At 46.7% G+C, this 19,465-nt stretch overlaps 1 protein-coding gene across 8 annotated transcripts in view; it reads right to left on the bottom strand.

The window, feature by feature from the left end:
• Positions 1-19,465, bottom strand: part of SEC24C (SEC24 homolog C, COPII component) — a 1,539,459-nt gene that overhangs the window by 621,713 nt on the left and 898,281 nt on the right. For all 8 annotated transcript variants that reach the window (XM_078643234.1, XM_078643230.1, XM_078643232.1 and 5 more), the window contains one exon: positions 17,549-17,642. In XM_078643234.1, coding sequence (XP_078499360.1) covers positions 17,549-17,642 — 94 coding nt within the window. The remainder of the gene's footprint in view (positions 1-17,548; positions 17,643-19,465) is intronic.

The raw sequence follows: 19,465 nt of genomic DNA, 5'->3' as shown, positions 1-19,465 counted from the left end.
TCCTCATGTTCACATCTGAGACACACAGGGGAAGCCACCAGACCTGAGCTCCAGAGCCTAACCTTGGTAAAGTATACCCAATGAAGGTACCTCAACTGGATAAGGCGAAGGCTCATAGCAATGGCCGCCCCCCGCGGGGAGGCCAGGGCATCTGTTCAGTCCTCCTCTTCCATCGGACCCACATCACCCTCCCAGGCCTCCCTAAGACGCTGCAGCGTGGGGAGCTGTGGGTAACTAGGGACTGGTAGATTTTGGAGATCTCACATGAACACCTTCGCCTCCACCGGGCTGAACTCAGCCAGTGTCTCTAAGCCCTCTGAGCTAAGGGAAATGGCGTGCCGGAACTGCAGTTATTTAAAAAAATTAGGGTTTTGGTATATGAAAGTCTTTTTGTAGATCTTGAAAGGATTTCAGGACAGGCCCTCGCATGACATTACTCAGGATAGAGATACCGATACTGTCCAAGTCACAAAATCCAGGCAGAGCAGCCAGCTGTGGCAGGCGCCCATTGCGCCAAAGAGGGGTCTCCCGGGTCAACCTATTCCACCAACCCATCCTCCGTAGCACCTACTGCCAGATTTGAAAGATAATCCTTGTGGTAGATAGCAGGGAGCTGCGCAACTGTGCAGAATAGAGAATTGTGTCGAAGGTATGGTCCCCCCCATGCACCTCCCTTCAACAGCATACACCGAGTCGGCCATATCCCCATTCGTTGAGGACAAGCAGGTGTGAGTCCATGTAGTATGATAGAATATCAGAGGTTGCCAGCCCCCCACAATATGTGGACTGAAAACAGGTCCGTAGGGCCACCCTCGCCACTCTACCATCTCAGAGAAACTGGCCCAGGGCCGCATTAACCTGACAGAACCATCTGGGAGGGATTTGGATGATTTTGTAACTGATAAAGCAAGCGCTGGAGCGAGACAATCTTAAAGATGGCCGACCAGCCATATATAGACTGGGGCATATGGGACCAAGTTTTAATATTCTCATGCACGCGATCCCATACAGGAGCCAAATTTCTATACCATGATGTGGTAGGTGAGTCCAATAAGAACACTCCCAAATATTTCACCCCCCATATACTACCTGAACGGAAGACACCCAAGAACCGAGGCCCCCCTTGCCGCCAAGAACCCAGAGGGTAGACTTCCGAGGGTTCATGTACAGGCCGGAGGTCTCCCCAAAAATCTGCAGGATGCGAACCAGCCTCGGTCCCGTCCTATCTAAATCGGTAAGAAAAAACAGCACATCATCAGCGTAAAGAGCAATACGATCCAACAGTCTGTGTGCCCATTCAAGAACGGTCACTTAGGCGTCAATCCGCAACCAGGCAGCAAGGAGCTCCATCGCTAAAGTGAACAAGTAGGGAGACAGTGGACAACCCTGTCTGTTGCCTCGTCCAATAGAAAACGTGGAGGAGACAGAGCCTGCCACCAGTGGCATCCGCAGAAATTTTTCCGGGGGGGGCAAAATGTTAACGTCATCCCCATCCTCCAACATGATGTGTGCCAGGTGGGGCATAAAAAACACTGGGGCGCAGAACTGGGATAGACTCAATTAAATGCCAGGAGTCCAGGACATGTGACTGACCCTGCCACAGGCCAACAAACACCACCTGTAGGGAAAACGCTAAACTTTCTGACAAGGTGCTTTATCTCTGTCTGCTAGGTGTGTAGACTTCCGGGTCCTTGATCCAACACCAATCAAGGCTGTCTTCAGCAGATTCGATTTTCATCAGATTACTTTAAAACAGCCTATGATTAAAGCACCAGATTAAATATACTGTATGCACAGTGTATGTTAGGGATTATTTGTAGCACACATATTTACCAATATTGGCTTCTTGGTGCTAGAATTCATGATAACTTTTATCCAAAGTTAAAGCACAACGTCAAAGTTAGTAATAAATAATGCAGCAATCACAAACGCTAGTGATTCGCCAATGGGTGCTCCCTTTACTAGAATTCCCTGGGCAGTGCTAAATTTTACACACATTCAATTAATTTATACAAAATAAAATGTATAGGTCCAAATGTTAGCTATATTTTTTAAAAGAAACTTAGAGTCCCTCTACGTGTAGTCAATGTCAAACTGACAACGTGCCCACGTTTAGGGATACAATAATGGCCAGCTCCCTTATGCGGAAGCCCGGCACCGTAAATGTGTGGCACATGCGGCGCCCGCAGCGGCAGCACATCACAGGTCCAGGGATGCTGAGCCTTACACAGTGGTCGAAGTGGGGGAAAAAAAGTAGGGGAACAGTGGGCGGAGAATCAAATGGCGGGAATAACCCAAGGATTGGATCTGTGGGTGGAGCCAGAGGTGTGGCCAGAATGTGAAGTGTAGGAGAGTAGGGTCTGCTATCCTATGGTCACCCCAAATTTTTGCTTTTTGTTTCACTGGTTTTCGACTACTGAGGCTGTGGGCCTGCTGATCAGACCCCCAGCCTGCTGTTCTCTCACTAAATTAATGATACATGTGCTATAGGCACATACCACAATTGGAAATGGACTCCTTGTCAGCCCCTGTATAATGCACTATAGGTGCCCAGGGCATAGGGGCCACCAAGGCTTACCAGGGGCTGCAGCATAACTTTTGCCACCCCTGGCTGGTTCTTAAATTGACACAACTGGCTGATCACTCAGCTGGGGTAAGGTGGTGTAAGCACCCCTTACTTAGATATAGTATACCTATATCCAAACCTATATCTGGACACATATAAACCTGTGAGCAACTCCTATGGAAGGCCTCATCAATCCTGGAGGCAGAGTGCGTGGTTTAATGTGAGATGGAGCTCTAGCATGAGCTGAGCCTGTCTGCAGCTGTCGGGAACAACTCCCTAAGCTGTTTCAGGATAATGCCATACCATATACTCTTAAGTGCATTATAATCCTCGCGGTTATATAGCAACTCTGGTTTGGCTTTATCAAAACATGTCGTGTAAGGTGTCATACGATTTGGAATACTATCCCCTCACCAGTTCTGGCGACGGGGATAGCATTCCACCCCTCTAGAGGGGTAAGACATGTTACTTTACTTAAATGCGGTTAATTTCTAAAAGGACCTTAGATCCACAAAATGGATGCCTCTGCCACAGACAAGAGTCTGACCCCCTGAAGCTGACCGAAACTCAGCCAAAGGGGCCTGGACAAAGGGTTTCCTGTCGCAGGGAGGTGTTACACCCCCCCAGACAGGAGATAGTGGATTGTAGCAGGGAGGTTTGAAAGAAACCAGACACTGCTTGGGGTGCACAAGGCTGCCCCTTGCATAATCCGGCCAAACCGGTTCTGGGGCACTCCAGCCCTCGTGCCAGGGCGGCCTGGATCAAAGGAAGGGGGTGTATCCACCCACTTCCTGGGTCCCACCCATAGGAGGGGACCTAGCAGGTAATCCAGCCCCCAAAATTAGTATAAGACTGGGAGCAGTGCCAATGCACTTCAGATTATCCTGTAGAAACATAAGAAACGAAATTCTGGACCCTTCGACATCCTACTCGACGTAGAATCCCGAAGAATCTCCCTTGTGGTCAAGGAGTGACCACCCTGTGCAAACAGGCACCATCCAGCCATCGACATCTGCTTTGTCGCAGTTCCCGCCGGAACTCGAGCGACTGAGATCGACGAGATCAAGCTTGCCTGCCCTCCAACAGCCCGATCCACAGTCCCTGCAGAGCTGAGACCCGTGGAGGCGACCGGAAGCGTGGGGCACGCCATCTTGGAAAGACCACGAGACGCTGACCGTGCAGCCCACGAGTGACCCTCGAAGCTGTACACCGGGGTTTGAGAAGCCCCAACACTGAGCCACTCTTGCACCGAAGCTCACCCCTCTACACTCACCGAGTGCTGCGTGGGGCCCTTCTGCTACTTTTGGCTCAACGTGTTGGCCCGGTCACTTGCCAGCCGGCTAGTGGCCCCTGTGCCGACGAAACTTGAAAATCGACTTGCGATTCTGGTTGCTCCAGACTTGCACCAGCTCCCCTGAAAAGGAGCCCCGACTCTGACCCTCCTGGTTCGAGTGAGAAGCAATCTCCCGGTTCTGCGTGGATTGCTCTTGCCAAGTGTTGTTTGCTCCAAACTTGAAGCCGACTGCGCCGACGGTGAGAGCCCTCGTGGGACAGATCGTGACCCGCTCCTGGACGTCGCAGATGCCCCAGAGCCCACGTGACAGCGGAGAGAAGCTCCTCGACGACCACCTGATTGCGCCCGACATTGCCTGGTTCCGTCCTGGTTCCACCCTGGTCACTGCTGAGTGACCCAGACTCTGTCCCCTCTGCTTTCAGGTACTTTTCGACTTGAGTCCACCCTTGGACTCCACCGGACACTTTTCTTTCACCCCGCCTGCAGCCCTTTCAGCTTCAAGCACCAAGAGCCTGCGTGACGAAACCCGACTCAACTTCGACCCTGTGCACCCGCTTCCTGTGGGTGAGGTAACTTTGCTCCGCCGGTGTTCCCACACTGGTACACATCTCTAGGGTCTGTGTCTTAAGTTTTGTTCCTCTAGGTTCAGCGGAAGTGTCCTTAAACTTTAACTTTACAACTTTTACGCACCATTGGTTAACATTGGTGCATGCGTGCGCTTTCCGCACTGCACCCGAATCCCGTGGGCCTCTCCCGACTTCAGCATTGCTTGTCCCGACTGCTCCCAGCGATTCCCTAGGCCCTAGGCCTAACCACTGTTCGATTGGTATCTCTTATACCACTTGTTTAGTATATGGTCTGAGTGGCCCCTCGCCCTCATCCATATTTGTGCAACTTTGTATGTTATACTGTGCTTTTGATTTAACGCTTGTGCCCCTTTATTCATAAAGAATACTGGGGATTGTTTTTAGTAATAAATACATATATTTTTATAATATATACTTGTGTGGTGTCCTTTCATTTGATATTACAGGATTGTATGTGGTAAAACAGCACGCTTAACACGACCTCTTAAGTTAAGCCTTTAGGCTGCTTAGTCCATGCTACCCCTAGGATAGCTTGTCTAATAAGGTTGACTTACAACCAGACACCATAAGGGATTGTTTGGTCTGATAACAGGTGGTTCCAGAATTGGAAACATCACCTATCAGGCCAACTTCTCACATGAAGACATCCCAATTTTTAGGATTTGTTTGGCATTTCACTGCCCACTTTAATCAACCAATGGATAGACATGATTATTTAAGGTTATAAAGAGTTATTGACATTAAAATATATTCACAAAGTGGGATATGCTTCTAATCACAGAATGTACCAAATACGATAAAATGTGGAAACCCAAGCCATTTGTCTCCGAGCCATGGAGTTTCTGTCATCAGCACTTCACCCTTTTTCCACAACAGCAGTTCAAACATGAATGGCAAAATATCCTAGTTTGCAAATGTTTTCTCTAAAATTATGCCTCAGCCATATTTGTCTCATAATGCAAGATCTGCTGCACGATCTGACCATTTAAACTAATAAATTGTTTGTAGCTCAAATATATCAAAAGTGAATATAAAATGTGGCATGTGTTGCTGCGGAGTGGATGGCCTATTGTAAAGATTGACTGGTCACCTTTCTCACTGCTGAGTTTGTATGTTACACTGGTACTAATAAGGCAAAATCTTTCCAGAGACTGTTAGCATGTGTACACACGTCAAAATAATAAAATATCTGAAAATATACTGCATTACGGTGCAGCCTTTTTTTAATGCATAATTTAGTAGCCCCCACAGCAGGCTTCACATGTTAAAAGTGCTTGTGAATGAAGCCGGGTGACTGTAAATTTGCAAACTTAGTTTGGTGTGTGTGCAAATCCTGCATTGCAAATCCCTGGTGAGTTGCAGCTACTACTGCTGAAACAAGGCCAATGGAGGTACCTATGGGTGAGGCAGACTGGCCTCAAGGGCAGGGCCAGCCATAGCACTGGTGGTGTCCTGTGCATTAATGTTTGTTAGTGCCCCCCAATAACCAACTCTGCCATGGATTCCCTCACTACCACCTTTTAACTGTGCCCCCCAAGTTTCCATAACCACTCTCTCTCAGATGCATTTAATTTGATTTACAGCGCCACTCATACCATTGTAGGGTGTCAGAGCACTTTACATCACACACATTACACAGAGACAATCAATCTGTGTGTAAATCACTGTATAGAAAATGTTACATAAGACTAAGGACTACAAGGTGTAGGAGTCACATGACAACCATACTAGTAGCCCATATAGTTTTATAGTGATTGGTCTGGAGAAACACAATACCCGGAATTTAAAACGCAATACCATGGTTGGGGTTCTCCTTAATAATCAGAATTGATTTCTGTCCAAAAGAACACTTTTTGGGACATAAGGATAATCAAAGACTGGGGGTGGGTGGGGGGAAACATAACGCTCTCATTTATACTTTCCAGTTTGTATGCAGCTCTTAGATGACAGTTAATAGCTCATTGTTCTAAGTTAGGATTTTACCTTATAAACTGCAAGTAGCAAAAGGATCTCGCTGACAAAAGCAGTAGCCCACTGACCTATTTACATTATGTGCACTTTGTGATCTGCATGGCGCAAGTTCTTTGCAGCCGGTACATTAACCCTCTGAGCTACCTTTCCATGAGTCAAAACTTCCACTAGACAAAATTCTGATCTCTCTCTAGGAAGAACATTAATCACCAGAGTCATCATGACATTTTTATTGTTGCCGAAAATTGCTGGAGTCCAGGAAGGAGGCAGCAAGCGTTTTTAAAACCATAATATACTTGCAAACATGATGCCTCCACCTAAAGTCAGCACCCGGTGTGGTCACACTGGTTGCAGTGCCCTAGAGCTGGTCGTTCTCAAGGGTCCTGTGACCTCAGTGACTGTTGTTCTAGTGTGTGCTGCTTCATAGGACTGCCCGCAAGACTGGAGGTGAACTTCAGTATGGATAGTGGTGGACAAGACTTGAAGGTTAACCTACACTGTCATGCTAGGGTCCACCTGCTGGTGCGAAGACACCAGGACTTCTAAGGTGTTGTGTTGCCCTCTAAGGTCTAGCATGTGATTGTGCTCTCGCAGGAGAGTGGTCTGGTGGGCTGGTTTTTAAGGCTAAACCTGGTTCCCAGTTCCAAATTCAGCAGCTCTGACCAAAGTGCCACATCCTCTCCCCCACTGAAAACCGTACTGCCCCACTGAGAAAAACTCCCACTGTCTTCAACTACAACCCAATTGTTGCCCGCTATAAACACCTGGATGCGGCTCAATTTAAATTACGCACTAGACAAGAGCAATATGCGGCCTACAAAAAAAAAAAGTAACAACATCCGGGAAAAAGCAAACACTTATAGGGAATGCAAATTTAGCAAACCATGGGAAATTTAAGCAGGAGCATGGTTACCTTAATGCTTTTGCACTCACTATTCAGAAATCAGTGAGTGCTTTTGCCTGAAAAGTTAAGGACACGACTACAGGGCCCTGAATGGAGCCATTTCAGTTGCCATTGCTTATAACCTTTACAAAACGTAAGCAGTAGGGTAAAAAGACCACGTCCCTGGACGCAGAGCCGCAGCACACATTTTGTTTTCTAATCCACAGATTGCAGTACCTCCAGGATTGGTGCACAAGTTCCAAGTCCAGGGAAAACAAAGACAAGAAAACAAAAATAGCGCTTCACTGGCAAACTCTGTAAAAGTGGCGCTAATGTGTTTCAGTGTGAATAAAATCAGTTTGGCCAGTTTGCTACCACTCTGTCTCACTTTATTTAGTTATTTATCTATTTTTCATATTTTTAGCCTTTTATTACCAATGCTGCACTTTGGAATTAAAATGTCAGAAAAATATGACATTTCCAGCAAAAGTGTCTTTATCTTTTGGATCCATTTCACAGAAAGGAAAGAGAGTGAGAACCCCGTCTTGAAGTCACGGTTTTCATGGGCGTCCGCAGGGGGGGCAAGTAGGGTCACTCCAGGGGGGGGCAAACGCCCCTCCTTGCCCCCCCACTGCGGACGCCAATGCCTGCCACGTGCACAGATGCAATGAAGTCTGTATATAGCAAGGTCAGGTAGGACAGGATGCACTCAACCTGCGGAGGAGTGCGAAGAGGTACACCCAGCTAAGAGAATCGAATGCCCTGTCCACATCTGCCCGCAAGTGCAATGCTCCTTCCCCCAACCCCTGGATGGTCGCAACGGCAACATGCGCCTGACAAATATTATGTCGGGTTGCCCGTTGGGCATAAACCCGGCCTGATCGGGATGGAAGAAAGAGGTAATATGTGGCCAACGCCTTAGCCAGAATCTTGGCCTCAACGTTCAGGAGACAGATAGGGCGGTACGACGCGTGTTGATCAGGAGGTCTACCAGGCTGGTGGAACACCACCATTTCCGCATGTCTCCAATCTCTAGACAGACGACCCTGCTCTCTGGCCTCTTCTACCACCTTACGATAGTGGGGTCCTAGCTGCAAGAAATACAGTACAGAACCTTTTGCTCAGTCACTTGTACTGTCTTGTTCTCAGAGAAAATATAAAGAGAATACACAGTGGGAATTTTTCAATAATATTTATTGAACCACCGTTATTCTTGCATAAAATACGTGTGCTGCAATGATAAGGAGACAGACGCAGATAAATGTGATTATGAGCCCCAAAAGCGTTAAAAATAGGTAGAGTTCTACCATGGCATTAAAGCAACGTATATATGCAGGCCTATAAAACAAGCCAGTAATCTGACGTACTCCTACGATGCGGACCCTAATTTAAGTGTACCTGGAGTGTGCGTAGGTGTAAAGCCAAGAATCCCTCCCAAGGGCTGATCCAACACCATTTCCTGATAGGATAGAGTGAAGGACCCCATCTTGGTCACAAACTGGACACCCCTCACGAGATTCAGACTGCTGCTTGGTAATTTCTCAGCATGCAAGAACCCTTAGTGACAGCGGAAGTACCTCCTCTACTAATCTATTGGAACGTGAATCTTTTAGAATAGAAAGCAGCCTTGCGATGTACGCATAGATTAGTAATGTTGTGGATATATGTAGAATGCCCTGTCACCTCGTGGATGAAGATAGTGATGACATTTGTCGTAAGAAACGAGCTCTTGTGCCGAATATGCTACTTACCAGTATGCATCTGTTCTTGGCATGTAGGGCTGCTGGCATTCATATCTTTTGCATAGATTGCCGCCTAGTGTTGGGTCCAGATGATTGCACATTGTTGTCCTGGAAGAGTCTTCGAAGTATCACGAGATAGATGGCTCCTCCCCTGGACTACAGTGCGCATTGGCATCGACTACATCCCCAGATTGTTTTTAGCCGTTGGGGCAAAGATGGAGTGTTACTTCGTGAGTGATGACCATGCTAAGAGTAAGTGTAAGTGCTGCAACCGCTACAGGCGCCGGGGAGGAGGGCGGGCGATATGAATGTCAGCAGCCCTACATGCCAAGAACAGATGCATACTGGTAAGTAGCATATTCGGTTCGAGGCATGTGGGCTGCTGAATTCATATCTTTTGCATAGAATACATAGCAGTCCCTCCATTAGCGGCGGCCGCCTGTGCCAGCTGCAGCAGTTTGAAAAAGTGTTTTTAGAACAGCCTGCCCTACAGCTGCCTGCTGTTTGGAGTGCACATCTACACAGTAGTGGTTTGTAAATGTGTGTGGGGTAGACCAAGTGGCTGCTCCACAAATGTCTTCTAAAGGAATATTTCCAAGGAAAGCCATGGAGGCCCCCAACTTGCGGGTGGAGTGTGCCCTTGGGGGGATTGTTAAAGTGCGCTTTGCTTTTTGATAGCAAATTTGAATACACTTAACGATCCACCTGGCTATACCTGCTTTGGAAATGGGGTTGCCTTTGTGTTGTGCAGAAAAGACAACAAAGAGTTGTTTTGTCTTCCTAAAATCTTTGGTCCTATCAATGTAATACATTAAAGCTCTTTTGACGTCAAGAGTGTGGAGCATTCTCTCCGCCACCGACTCAGGATTTTGGAAGAACACAGGCAGTTCAATAGTCTGATTGATATGGAACTGTGAAACCACCTTTGGAAGAAATTTAGGGTTAGTGCGCAGCACCACCCGGTTGGAGTGAATTTGTATGAATGTCTCTTGGATAGTTAGTGCCTGGAGTTCACTAACTCGTCGCAGTGATGTAATCGCTATCAGGAAAACCACTTTCCATGTCAAGAACTGAATCTCGCATGAATGTAGAGGCTCAAAAGGTGGACCCATCAGTCGGGTGAGGACCACATTAAGGTTCCATTCAGGAGCTGGTGGGGTCCGGGGAGGAATGACTCGTTTGAGTCCTTCCAGAAAAGCTTTAATGGCAGGCACTCTGAAAAGTGAGAGCTGCTGCCTGTTTTGGAGATAAGCGGCTATGGCGGATAAATGTATCCGAATGGAAGCATATGCCAGATTGCATTTGTAAAGATGTAACAGATAACAAATGATGTTGTGCGTAGACGCGTCAAGCGGGTTGATGTTGTGGTCTGCACAATAAATGACAAACTGCTTCCATTTTGCCGCATAGCATGCTCTGGTGGTGGGCTTTCTTGCCTCCCGTATGATATCCATGCAGTCGGGAGGCAAGTTGAGGTAGCCAAATTCTAGGACCTCAGGAGCCAGATCGCCAGGTTGAGCTGTAGCGGATCTGGGTGCTGAATGTCGCCATGGCTCTGCGTCAAAAGCATGGGAGTGAGGCGCAGCCTTTGATGCGGTACCACGGAAAGTTCTAGAAACGTGGTGTACCATGGTTGCCGTGCCCACGTTGGAGCAACCAGGATGAGCGTCATCGAGTGTTGCTTCAGCTTGCGTGCCACCACCGGTATTAGAGGCGCTGAGGGAAAAGCGTACGCAAATTTGCCTGACCAGTTCATCCATATCGCATTGCCCTGCGACTGTGGGTGCGGGAACCTGGCGGCTAAGCTTTGGCATTTGGCGTTTTCCTTTGTGGCAAACAGGTCTATCTCTGGATGACCCCACTGCTGGAAGTATGGGTGGAGTACTGATGGATAGATCTCCCACTCGTGCATTTGGTGGCTGTGCCTGCTGAGCAGGTCCGCCATCTGATTGCCCTTGCCTGGGAGGTGTTCTGCCATGAGGAAGATGTTCCTTTGAATGGCCCACTTCCACATGCTCTGGGCCAGATGAGACAACTGTGGAGAGTGTGTACCTCCCTGCTTCTGAATGGAGTACATGGCCGTCATGTTGTCCGTCCGGATCAACACGACCTTGTTGCACAGATGTACCTTGAATGCCTTCATTGCCATGAAGATTGCCATCAGCTCTAGGAGGTTGATGTGCATCTTCTTTTGCTGCGTTGTCCATAGTCCCTGCACCGTGTAGTGGAGTACATGAGCTCCCCAACCCTGGAGAGATGCGTCCGTCGTTAGGATGATCTGTGGCACAGGCTCCTGGAACGGTCGTCCGTTGCAAAGGTTGTGTGGATTCCACCAATGCAGAGAGTTGTATGCACGACAGGTTACCAACACTAGGTCTCTGAACTGTCCGTGAGCCTGAGTCCACTGATGTGCTAAGCACTCTTGTAACGGACGCATATGTACTCTCGCGTGCGGGACTATGAAGATGCAGGAGGCCATCATGCCTATCAACTGCATGAACACTCGTGCCGGATCGAGTGTTGCGGTCTGAATTTCTGTATCAGCAATTGAATGCTGTTGATCCTCACTGAATTCGGCTGTGCTGTGGCTGCCAGAGTGTTTATTGTTGCGCCCAGATACTGCAGTACGTGGGCGGGCTGAAGGTGTGACTTTGGGTAATTCAGTGACAATCCCAGATCGTGAAGAAGGCGAATGGTGTGGGACATGTTGGCGGCGCACTGCTGGGCCGACTTTGATTGGACAAGCCAGTCATCCAGATAAGGGTAGACGTGAACGTGTTGTCTCCTGAGGTGTGCAGCCACTGTCGCCAGGCACTTTGTGAACACCGTGGGTGCCGTCGTCACTCCGAAAGGGAGGACTTTGAATTGGTAATGCGGATTCCGAATGGTGAATCTGAGGTATTTTCTGTGTGACGGATGTTACGGAATGTGAAAATATGCATCCTTTAGATCTAATGTGGTGAGGAAATCTCCCTGATTGAGCAACGTTAGAACCTGCTGCAGTGTTAGCATGTGAAAGTGTTCTGATAGAATATACTGGTTTAGGGGTCTGAGGTCCAGTATGGGTCTGAGGGACCCGTCCTTTTTCGGGATGAAGAAGTACAAGGAGTACACTCCTGTGCCTATTTCTTCCACCGGCACGAGCTCGATTGCCCCTTTTTGCAGCATGACGAGTACCTCCTGCTGCAATAAGTGCAAATGCTCTGTGGACATAGGACGGTGTTTTGGGGGTATGTTGGGTGGAGTGGATGTTAACTCCAGACAATAACCGTACTGGATAAGCTTTATGACCCACCTGTCTGTGGTGATGGATTTCCAGACCGGCAGGAACTGTTTGAGTCTCCACCCGACCGGTGTTGTATGGTCGGGGGCAGTGACAAGGCGTCACTGTTTGTTGGCGGCGGAGGATCGGGAGCTGTTGTTTCCACGACCTCTGCCGCTGTTTCCGCGATAGCCACCTCTACTTTGTTTGGTGTACGTGGTTTGCGCGCCACCCTTATTGTACTGTGTTTGTTGGGACATCTGGCCTCTGAAAACACCTCTATTGCCTGAGCGACGAAAAGAACCACCCCTGAACTGCTGCGACTGGAGAGCCCCCATAGACTTCGCAGCTTCAGTGTCCTTTTTGATTTTCTCTAGGGTGGTGTCCACCTCAGGTCCAAATAAGTGATCAGGGTTTACAGGCTGATTTAGGATGGTGGTTTGTATCTCCGGCTTGAACCCGGAGATTCTCAGCCAGGCCTGTCGCCGTAACATCACACTGGTATTAATGGCCCTGGCCGCGGTGTCTGCTGCGTCCAGTGCGCACTTAATAGAAGCATTTGAGATGAGTTTTCCTTCCTGTATGAGCATCTCTGCTGCCTCTTTATATTCACCTGGCAAGTGTTGTAACAGGGTCTCAAGTGTATCGTAATGTGCCCTGTCATATCTGGCTAAGAGTGCCTGAGTGTCTGAAATGCGCCAGATATTGGCCGCTTGAGCCGCCACCCTTTTCCCTGATGCTTCTAGCACTTTAGATTCCTTGTCAGGGGGAGGAGCATCACCAGTAGTTTGTGAGTTTGCCCTCTTCCGGGCATTGGAAACAGCTAGAGAGTCCAACGGCAACTGGCCCTTGATGTAGGTAGGGTCCCCAGGCGCCGGCTTGTACTTCTTCTCAATTCTGGAGTTTATAACCCTGGCCCTTGTGGGCTCTTTAAAAATGTCTCCAGCATGTTTTAATACACCCTTAAGCATTGGCAGAGTCTTTACGGTCCTCTCAGAGGTGGAAAAGGTGTCAAACAAAAAATCCACCTCAATAGGGTCAGCATGGAGCTGGACATCATGATTTTTGGCTGCCCTTTCAATAAGCGCATTAAATGCTGCTGAGTCCTCAGTAGGTAATGTTTTCACGTTATACACCTGAGTGTCTGGGGCAGTTTGTGGATCTCTTGGGTCAGAAGCATCTGCCCATGTGTCATGTTGATCCTCAGGATCGGTGTCGGCAGGGTAGTTGTACTCATCATAGTCACCTTCCCCAGCCTCCACATCTGAGTAAGTGGGCGAGATAGGAGCAGTTTCCTGTCCACGTGGAGCTATCAGTTCGACAAGAACGGGTGAAGCCGTGGAATCCTTCTTCTTCTTTATTGGAATTGTGTAGGACTCCATAGGCTGTGCCGGGGCAATCTTTCGTTTGTAAATAGAAAGTTTACCCGTGTCGGCGTCGATGAATTGTTCAGACTGCTCCTCAAGCAGGGGTTGTCGATGCTTTGTGCCCACAACCGCAGGTGTAGGCTTTGGCCCCGTGGACACCTTCATGGATGCCTCGACGACCGTCTTAGGTGCGAAGGCCTTCGGCACCACTTTTGGTGGCAGCGTAAACTGAATGGGCGCCGGCGACTTTTGATGTTTGGTGGCAGGCTTCGGCGTGGAAGTATCCTTGGGACCGACAGCCGAAGCTTTCTCCGAAATGCGTTTCAACGATTCCGACACCTGCTTCGAGAAGGAGGCGGACGGCTGCGTCGACTCGACAGGTTCCTTCGAGCCACCGCCATGCGCGGACTCGAGAGTTGTATTGCTTTTGGCCTTGTCCGTCCGACGCGCAGGATCGACAACTTTTGGAGCTCCGAGTCCTTTGTTTGTGTCGACGGCCCTTGGCGCCGATTTCTTCGGGTCGACGACCTTCACCAGTGTTTTCGGGGTCCCAGTCTTCAGCTCGACACCCTTTAGCGACCTCACCGGGTCGATAACCTTTTTAAGCTTTGTCGGTGCCGATAGTTCAGAAGACTTCGAGCCGACCAAAGCAACACGCACTTTGTTTCGATGGCGCCTCCAGTGCTTTCGGTTGTGTAGACACCGAAGCTTTCTCTTTCGGTTTCGATTTCACCATTTGTGGCTCGTTAGAAGTGTCCGAAGCCGGGCCTGGAGGCGAGGCTGTAGAACCCAGTGTAAGATCTTGGGTAAGGCCATGTGGCGATCCCTCGACCTGAGCCGTATGAATTGTTTCGGCGGTTGGGCATAGCTCCTCACTTGAGCTATCTTCCATGGCCCCATAGGCCCCATCGTGGTCTCCTACCTCGTCGACGATTTCTTCAGTATCGAGCATTTCAACATCAGCGTCGTAGCTGGAGTCGATCTCCGCTGCTGGATTGGACATCGGCTCTTGATTTTCTTGCTCGTCTGCCTCCTCTTCCTCGGTATCAAAAATGTTCACCGGGTCAGGTGCCGTCTGCTGGGCCTCCTGGCGTGCTGCGCGCCTAAGTCGAATCGTCTTCTTGGAGTGCAAACGAGAACAAGCCATACAGTTGGCTTCATCGTGATCCGGCGACAGGCACTTGTTGCACACCGGGTGGACGTCGATGTGAGGATACTTCGAGTTGCACACGGGGCACCTTTTGAACGGGCTCTGTTCCATGATGGTTCGTCGAATAAGGCCTCTGGCGTCGACCGGGCCTCCAGCGCAGAAGAGCCACGCGACTCCTCTGGATGTCCGACTCGGGAACTGAGCGGGAACAGAACTGGGCACCGATCGCAAGACAATACCGACGATATAGTAAAGGCCTTTGGCCCAAAAAGAAAGGTTTCTATTGATTCCGAACTTGAGTGATCAAATAAGCATCCGAGCCCAATGGCGGAAAAAAACAATCTGGGGATGGAGTCGATGCCCATGCGCACTGTAGTCCAGGGGAGGAGCCACCTATCTCGTGATACTTCGAAGACTCTTCCAGGACAACAATGTGCAATCATCCGGACCCAACACTAGGCGGCAATCTATGCAAAAGATATGAATTCAGCAGCCCACATGCCTCGAACATGATGTTTAGGGTGTTGTGATAAAGGTCTGTGAAGCTAGATGTAAAACAAGTTCAGTTTCAGAGAAACCAATCCAACATTGTTGTGCGTGCAAATGTATGCAAAAGGTCACAGCTTTGAAATGTTATTTGTGAGGACAATGTAAGAAATAAGTTGCTTCGCTACATTGGCCTAACCGGGGAATTAAACACCATTTGATGCCTACTAAAGCACTTTTGCCAGTGCAGGCTCTGAATGGTATTGCTACCCCTCTCTATACTCAGTACTCTTCGTGTCTCCTTATCGATCACTGTCTCCTTTGATCCTCCCCACCTATGTTACATACACGCTTTGCAGTTCAATGAATCACCACCGGCCAGTGGATGTAGATGGGTTGTTATTGTATCTACCACTTTTCTATTGAAAATAATAAAACCGATCTAAAACCTAAATAAACATTAGCAAAGTTAATACGTCTGGCTACTTGTTATGCTAAGTATTTGATAACAGTTGGGTGATCGTGTTCCCCTGAGCAATCCTGAAAGGAAAACTACAAAATGAAAGCTGGCAGTAGATCGTATTCCCTGAGCGACTGAATGATCAAAATATAGCCTTATAGCCCGCCAAAGCGGGCTATACCGGCTATTAAAGGCTCGCTCCAGCGTTAAAGGCCCGAGCCGAAAGCGAAGGCCTTTAACAAGGGAGCAGGAGGACTTTAATTGTCAGTATAGCCCAGCTACGCCGGGCTCCGAGAAGCCTTTGTGAAAATAACATTAGAATGTTGCTTTGGGGGCCTTAGCCGGCCCATAGAAGTTCGGAGCACTCCATTGTATTCAATGGAGTGCTCCACATTCCAATGTTCTAATTAGTGTTATGAAAAGAAGTGATAAAATGGAGTTGGTGTTTTAAGAGATGAACATAAAAGGCATCCAAAGCAAAATAATGTATTGTAGACACTTTTGAAGATGGAAGTATTTGTTTGATATACTTAAGCCTATGTGCACGCATGACTTAACTTTTTAATTTATTTTTTACAAAAAAGCCACAAGTCCAACACGGCAGTAAAACAAAACACATGAATGGGCAAGGGCGATTACTGAATAGTACAGTGTTTTGACAGGGTTGGCTAGATGTAGGCCAGTTCTATTTGTTGACACTGAGCTCATCATTGATTTGATTTAGTTAGGTCGTTTATTAGGAGAGCTCTTTGTGTTAGGAGGCATATGACCTTTTGAATTAAAGATATAATGGGACCAGAATTTAAATACAATGAGTTTATGGTTTTAATATTATGTATGATTGTTATGTATCTGCGTTTATGATCATATTTAATGCTCGAATAAAGTTGTTGGTTGATTGAAAGGCTAAATACCAAAACCGCAAACACTAGATAAAAAAATGTATTCGGCAATTAACACTTCATTTTATGAGGAAAGAAAACCAAAGAATACGCCAGGCTTCACTTTTAGCAACTGTATCTCAACAGATGGCGTACTGATTCCGCCAACACCACAACCTAACTGGATTCACAAATGGGAGAATTTAACTATCTTCAAAATGCGATGAGCAGCTCATCCAAGCAATGGCAAACCATGGAAAAACCCATGTACATCAGTGAGAGTCGATCCAAATCACACTCAGAGCACTTAATTATTACAATTTTTAAAAGATTTGATAACACGAGGCAACTAAGAAAGCTAAAGCTCTTCCTAATAACTATTTAGCAGTAAAGGAATGCAGCGAATGTATGCTCCTTTAACAAATATCGGGAGATAAATAAAATATGACTACTTTTACAATATGTTTATAGGCTTATAGTTGGGCGTTTCAATATGATCGGGACCAATGAAAACTTAACATTTCTGGTAATGCCTTACAATACAAATAAACAAAGACATGAACATTTATATAGCACTGCGTTTCAAAAAATGCGTTTAAAACTACAGATTCAACAATGTTGCTTACTGCAGCCTCTCTACGGACTACAATACACAAACTGTTTTTATTATATAAAAATCTTCTTCCTATCGGAAATTGCTATTTTTCTTGGGCATCTAGGTTTGTTTTCCACTTGTGGATAGACAAGCTGTAGCCGTTTCCACACACCATGAACTTTATTTAAATAAAGGACCTAAATTTCATAAAGCACCCTTTCTTCATAGGATTAAAGCAATTACTCACAACAATCAACATTCAAATTAGAGTACATAATTCGAAGCTGATAAAAAAAGAGCCTACCTTCAGTGCTTCCAATCCTGCTTGGATGACGGGACCAAATACTGTTTCGGTTTCCCTTGTGTCTGCAAACATTTCAGGGATCTGGTCCAGTAAACTGTTTGAAATGTAAGGCAATTCAAATATGCTGCTTGAAAATAATCTGCTACATTTCTATTCTAGTGGTTTTAAATTCAATCAACGATGCAAATTAGCTCCTAATTTTTGCAATTAAACTTCTATTTAACATTCTAGTAAATGAAGTTCACAGATGAGCACAATGCAATGCTATGTGGTGAAAGTTTGAAGTGGGCAACAGTCGTCGGGCACTAAATGGTGAAATTCAGTGACTTTCAGTGGATATTATTGCCGATCACTGCTATGAGAAAATCTCTGATCAAACAAGAGTGCAGAACGACTTTCTTTTCAAGGTGGAATGTTCCAGGTAGTACATCTATAATGCAAAACAGCATCTATAATGCAAAGCAGCCAAACCCTAGATCAGGATAAAGAGTAAAAGGTTACGTACTAAGTAGAACGCAAAAGTTTCACCTCAGTTCAGAACCCTCCATCCTATAAGTAAAGCGCCAATTGTTTTAAGTTATGGTGAGGGGAGGGTGTAGTGGGTGTTGGGGGGAAATGGTGAGGCATGGGGATTTTTCAAAGACATACCAACAAAATAGAGTAAGGGAGAGGAACTGTACCAGTAAAAAAAAACCTTTAGGGAATTACCCTACCAGTCGCAGGGAAAGCTACCTCAATTCTAGAGTGCCAATGATATTGGATGAGGAGTCCTCACCTACTAGCTGTGGCAAGCTTCATCATCTGCGACCTCTTCCCACACTGGTAAGATGATACTACAAGGGCAGAGTCAACCTCATTGCTAAGTGAGTTCCCAATAAAGCTGAAAAGCTGACTGGACAAGTCGGGATCCAGATAATCTTAATAGGCCTTGAAGTAAACCCAGGATAACACGATTTATTTGCCTAAGTTACAACTGAAACCAACACCAGGGGATGTTATGCAGGTATAATAACACACACACCCCAATGAGCCAACATGTTTCTGCTCACAGATCTGAAAGAAAATCTACTGTTATCGTCTTGTGAGTGCTATATCTCAATGGTTATGGTAATCAGAGCCTGTAAAATGTCAATGGAGAAATATATGACAAGCATCATGTAAAAGAGTGTTGGCTAGGGTATCTTCCTTCATCCATGCTCCAATAACCATACACAAAGGCATATGGGTTGAGGTTGAACAGGAATGTAGGAGGTGTCCTGGCCCTGTAATGTGTACACCCCCCCGCCCGACACTACCGACCTCATACATCTACCACAGTGAGTAAAATACAATTCACATACTTTGTAAAAACATAGCTTTTCACCAAAATTGTTAGAAATTATTTCATTAAAAAAAAAAAAAAAACGAAAAATGTGATCGATGTACCGGTACTTCCTGCGTGCTTGCAAGTGATTTAGTGATGCTGCTGCCAGTTCAGGGAACTACATTTCCCATTAACCCTGCCGATGCACGCAGCCTTGTTAATGAAGTCTCACTATTTCGTGATTACATTGTTATTCAAAATGTTACACAACAAAAACAAGAATCCTGTGTATTGGGATAACTTCCGTATTGTATAATGATTTCTTACTATATCACCTCCTTGCACAGAAAAGCTCGTGCAATAAACTTTTTTTTTTAATTCTAATCGACTCAGACAATATGCATACATGTCACAGTTCTTGTCTCACAGAATGTGAATAAATAAATTGCAACACAAAAAACACAAAATATACTTTGTGACTATATCGCAAATAGAAACTACAGAAGTGATCCAGAAACATGAAATACACAGAAGCAATCTAAAGAAAAAGCTTTTTTTGTGCATGCTTTAACACTCAGCGAAGTCCCATTTACAAGGATGAGGAGAGGGAAATA

Source organism: Lissotriton helveticus, chromosome 5_1 (genome assembly GCF_964261635.1).
Source record: "Lissotriton helveticus chromosome 5_1, aLisHel1.1, whole genome shotgun sequence".
NCBI classification, from domain to species: domain Eukaryota; kingdom Metazoa; phylum Chordata; class Amphibia; order Caudata; family Salamandridae; genus Lissotriton; species Lissotriton helveticus.
The sequence above is the reverse complement of the archived record's forward strand: the minus strand, read 5'-3'. Positions and strand labels throughout refer to the sequence as shown.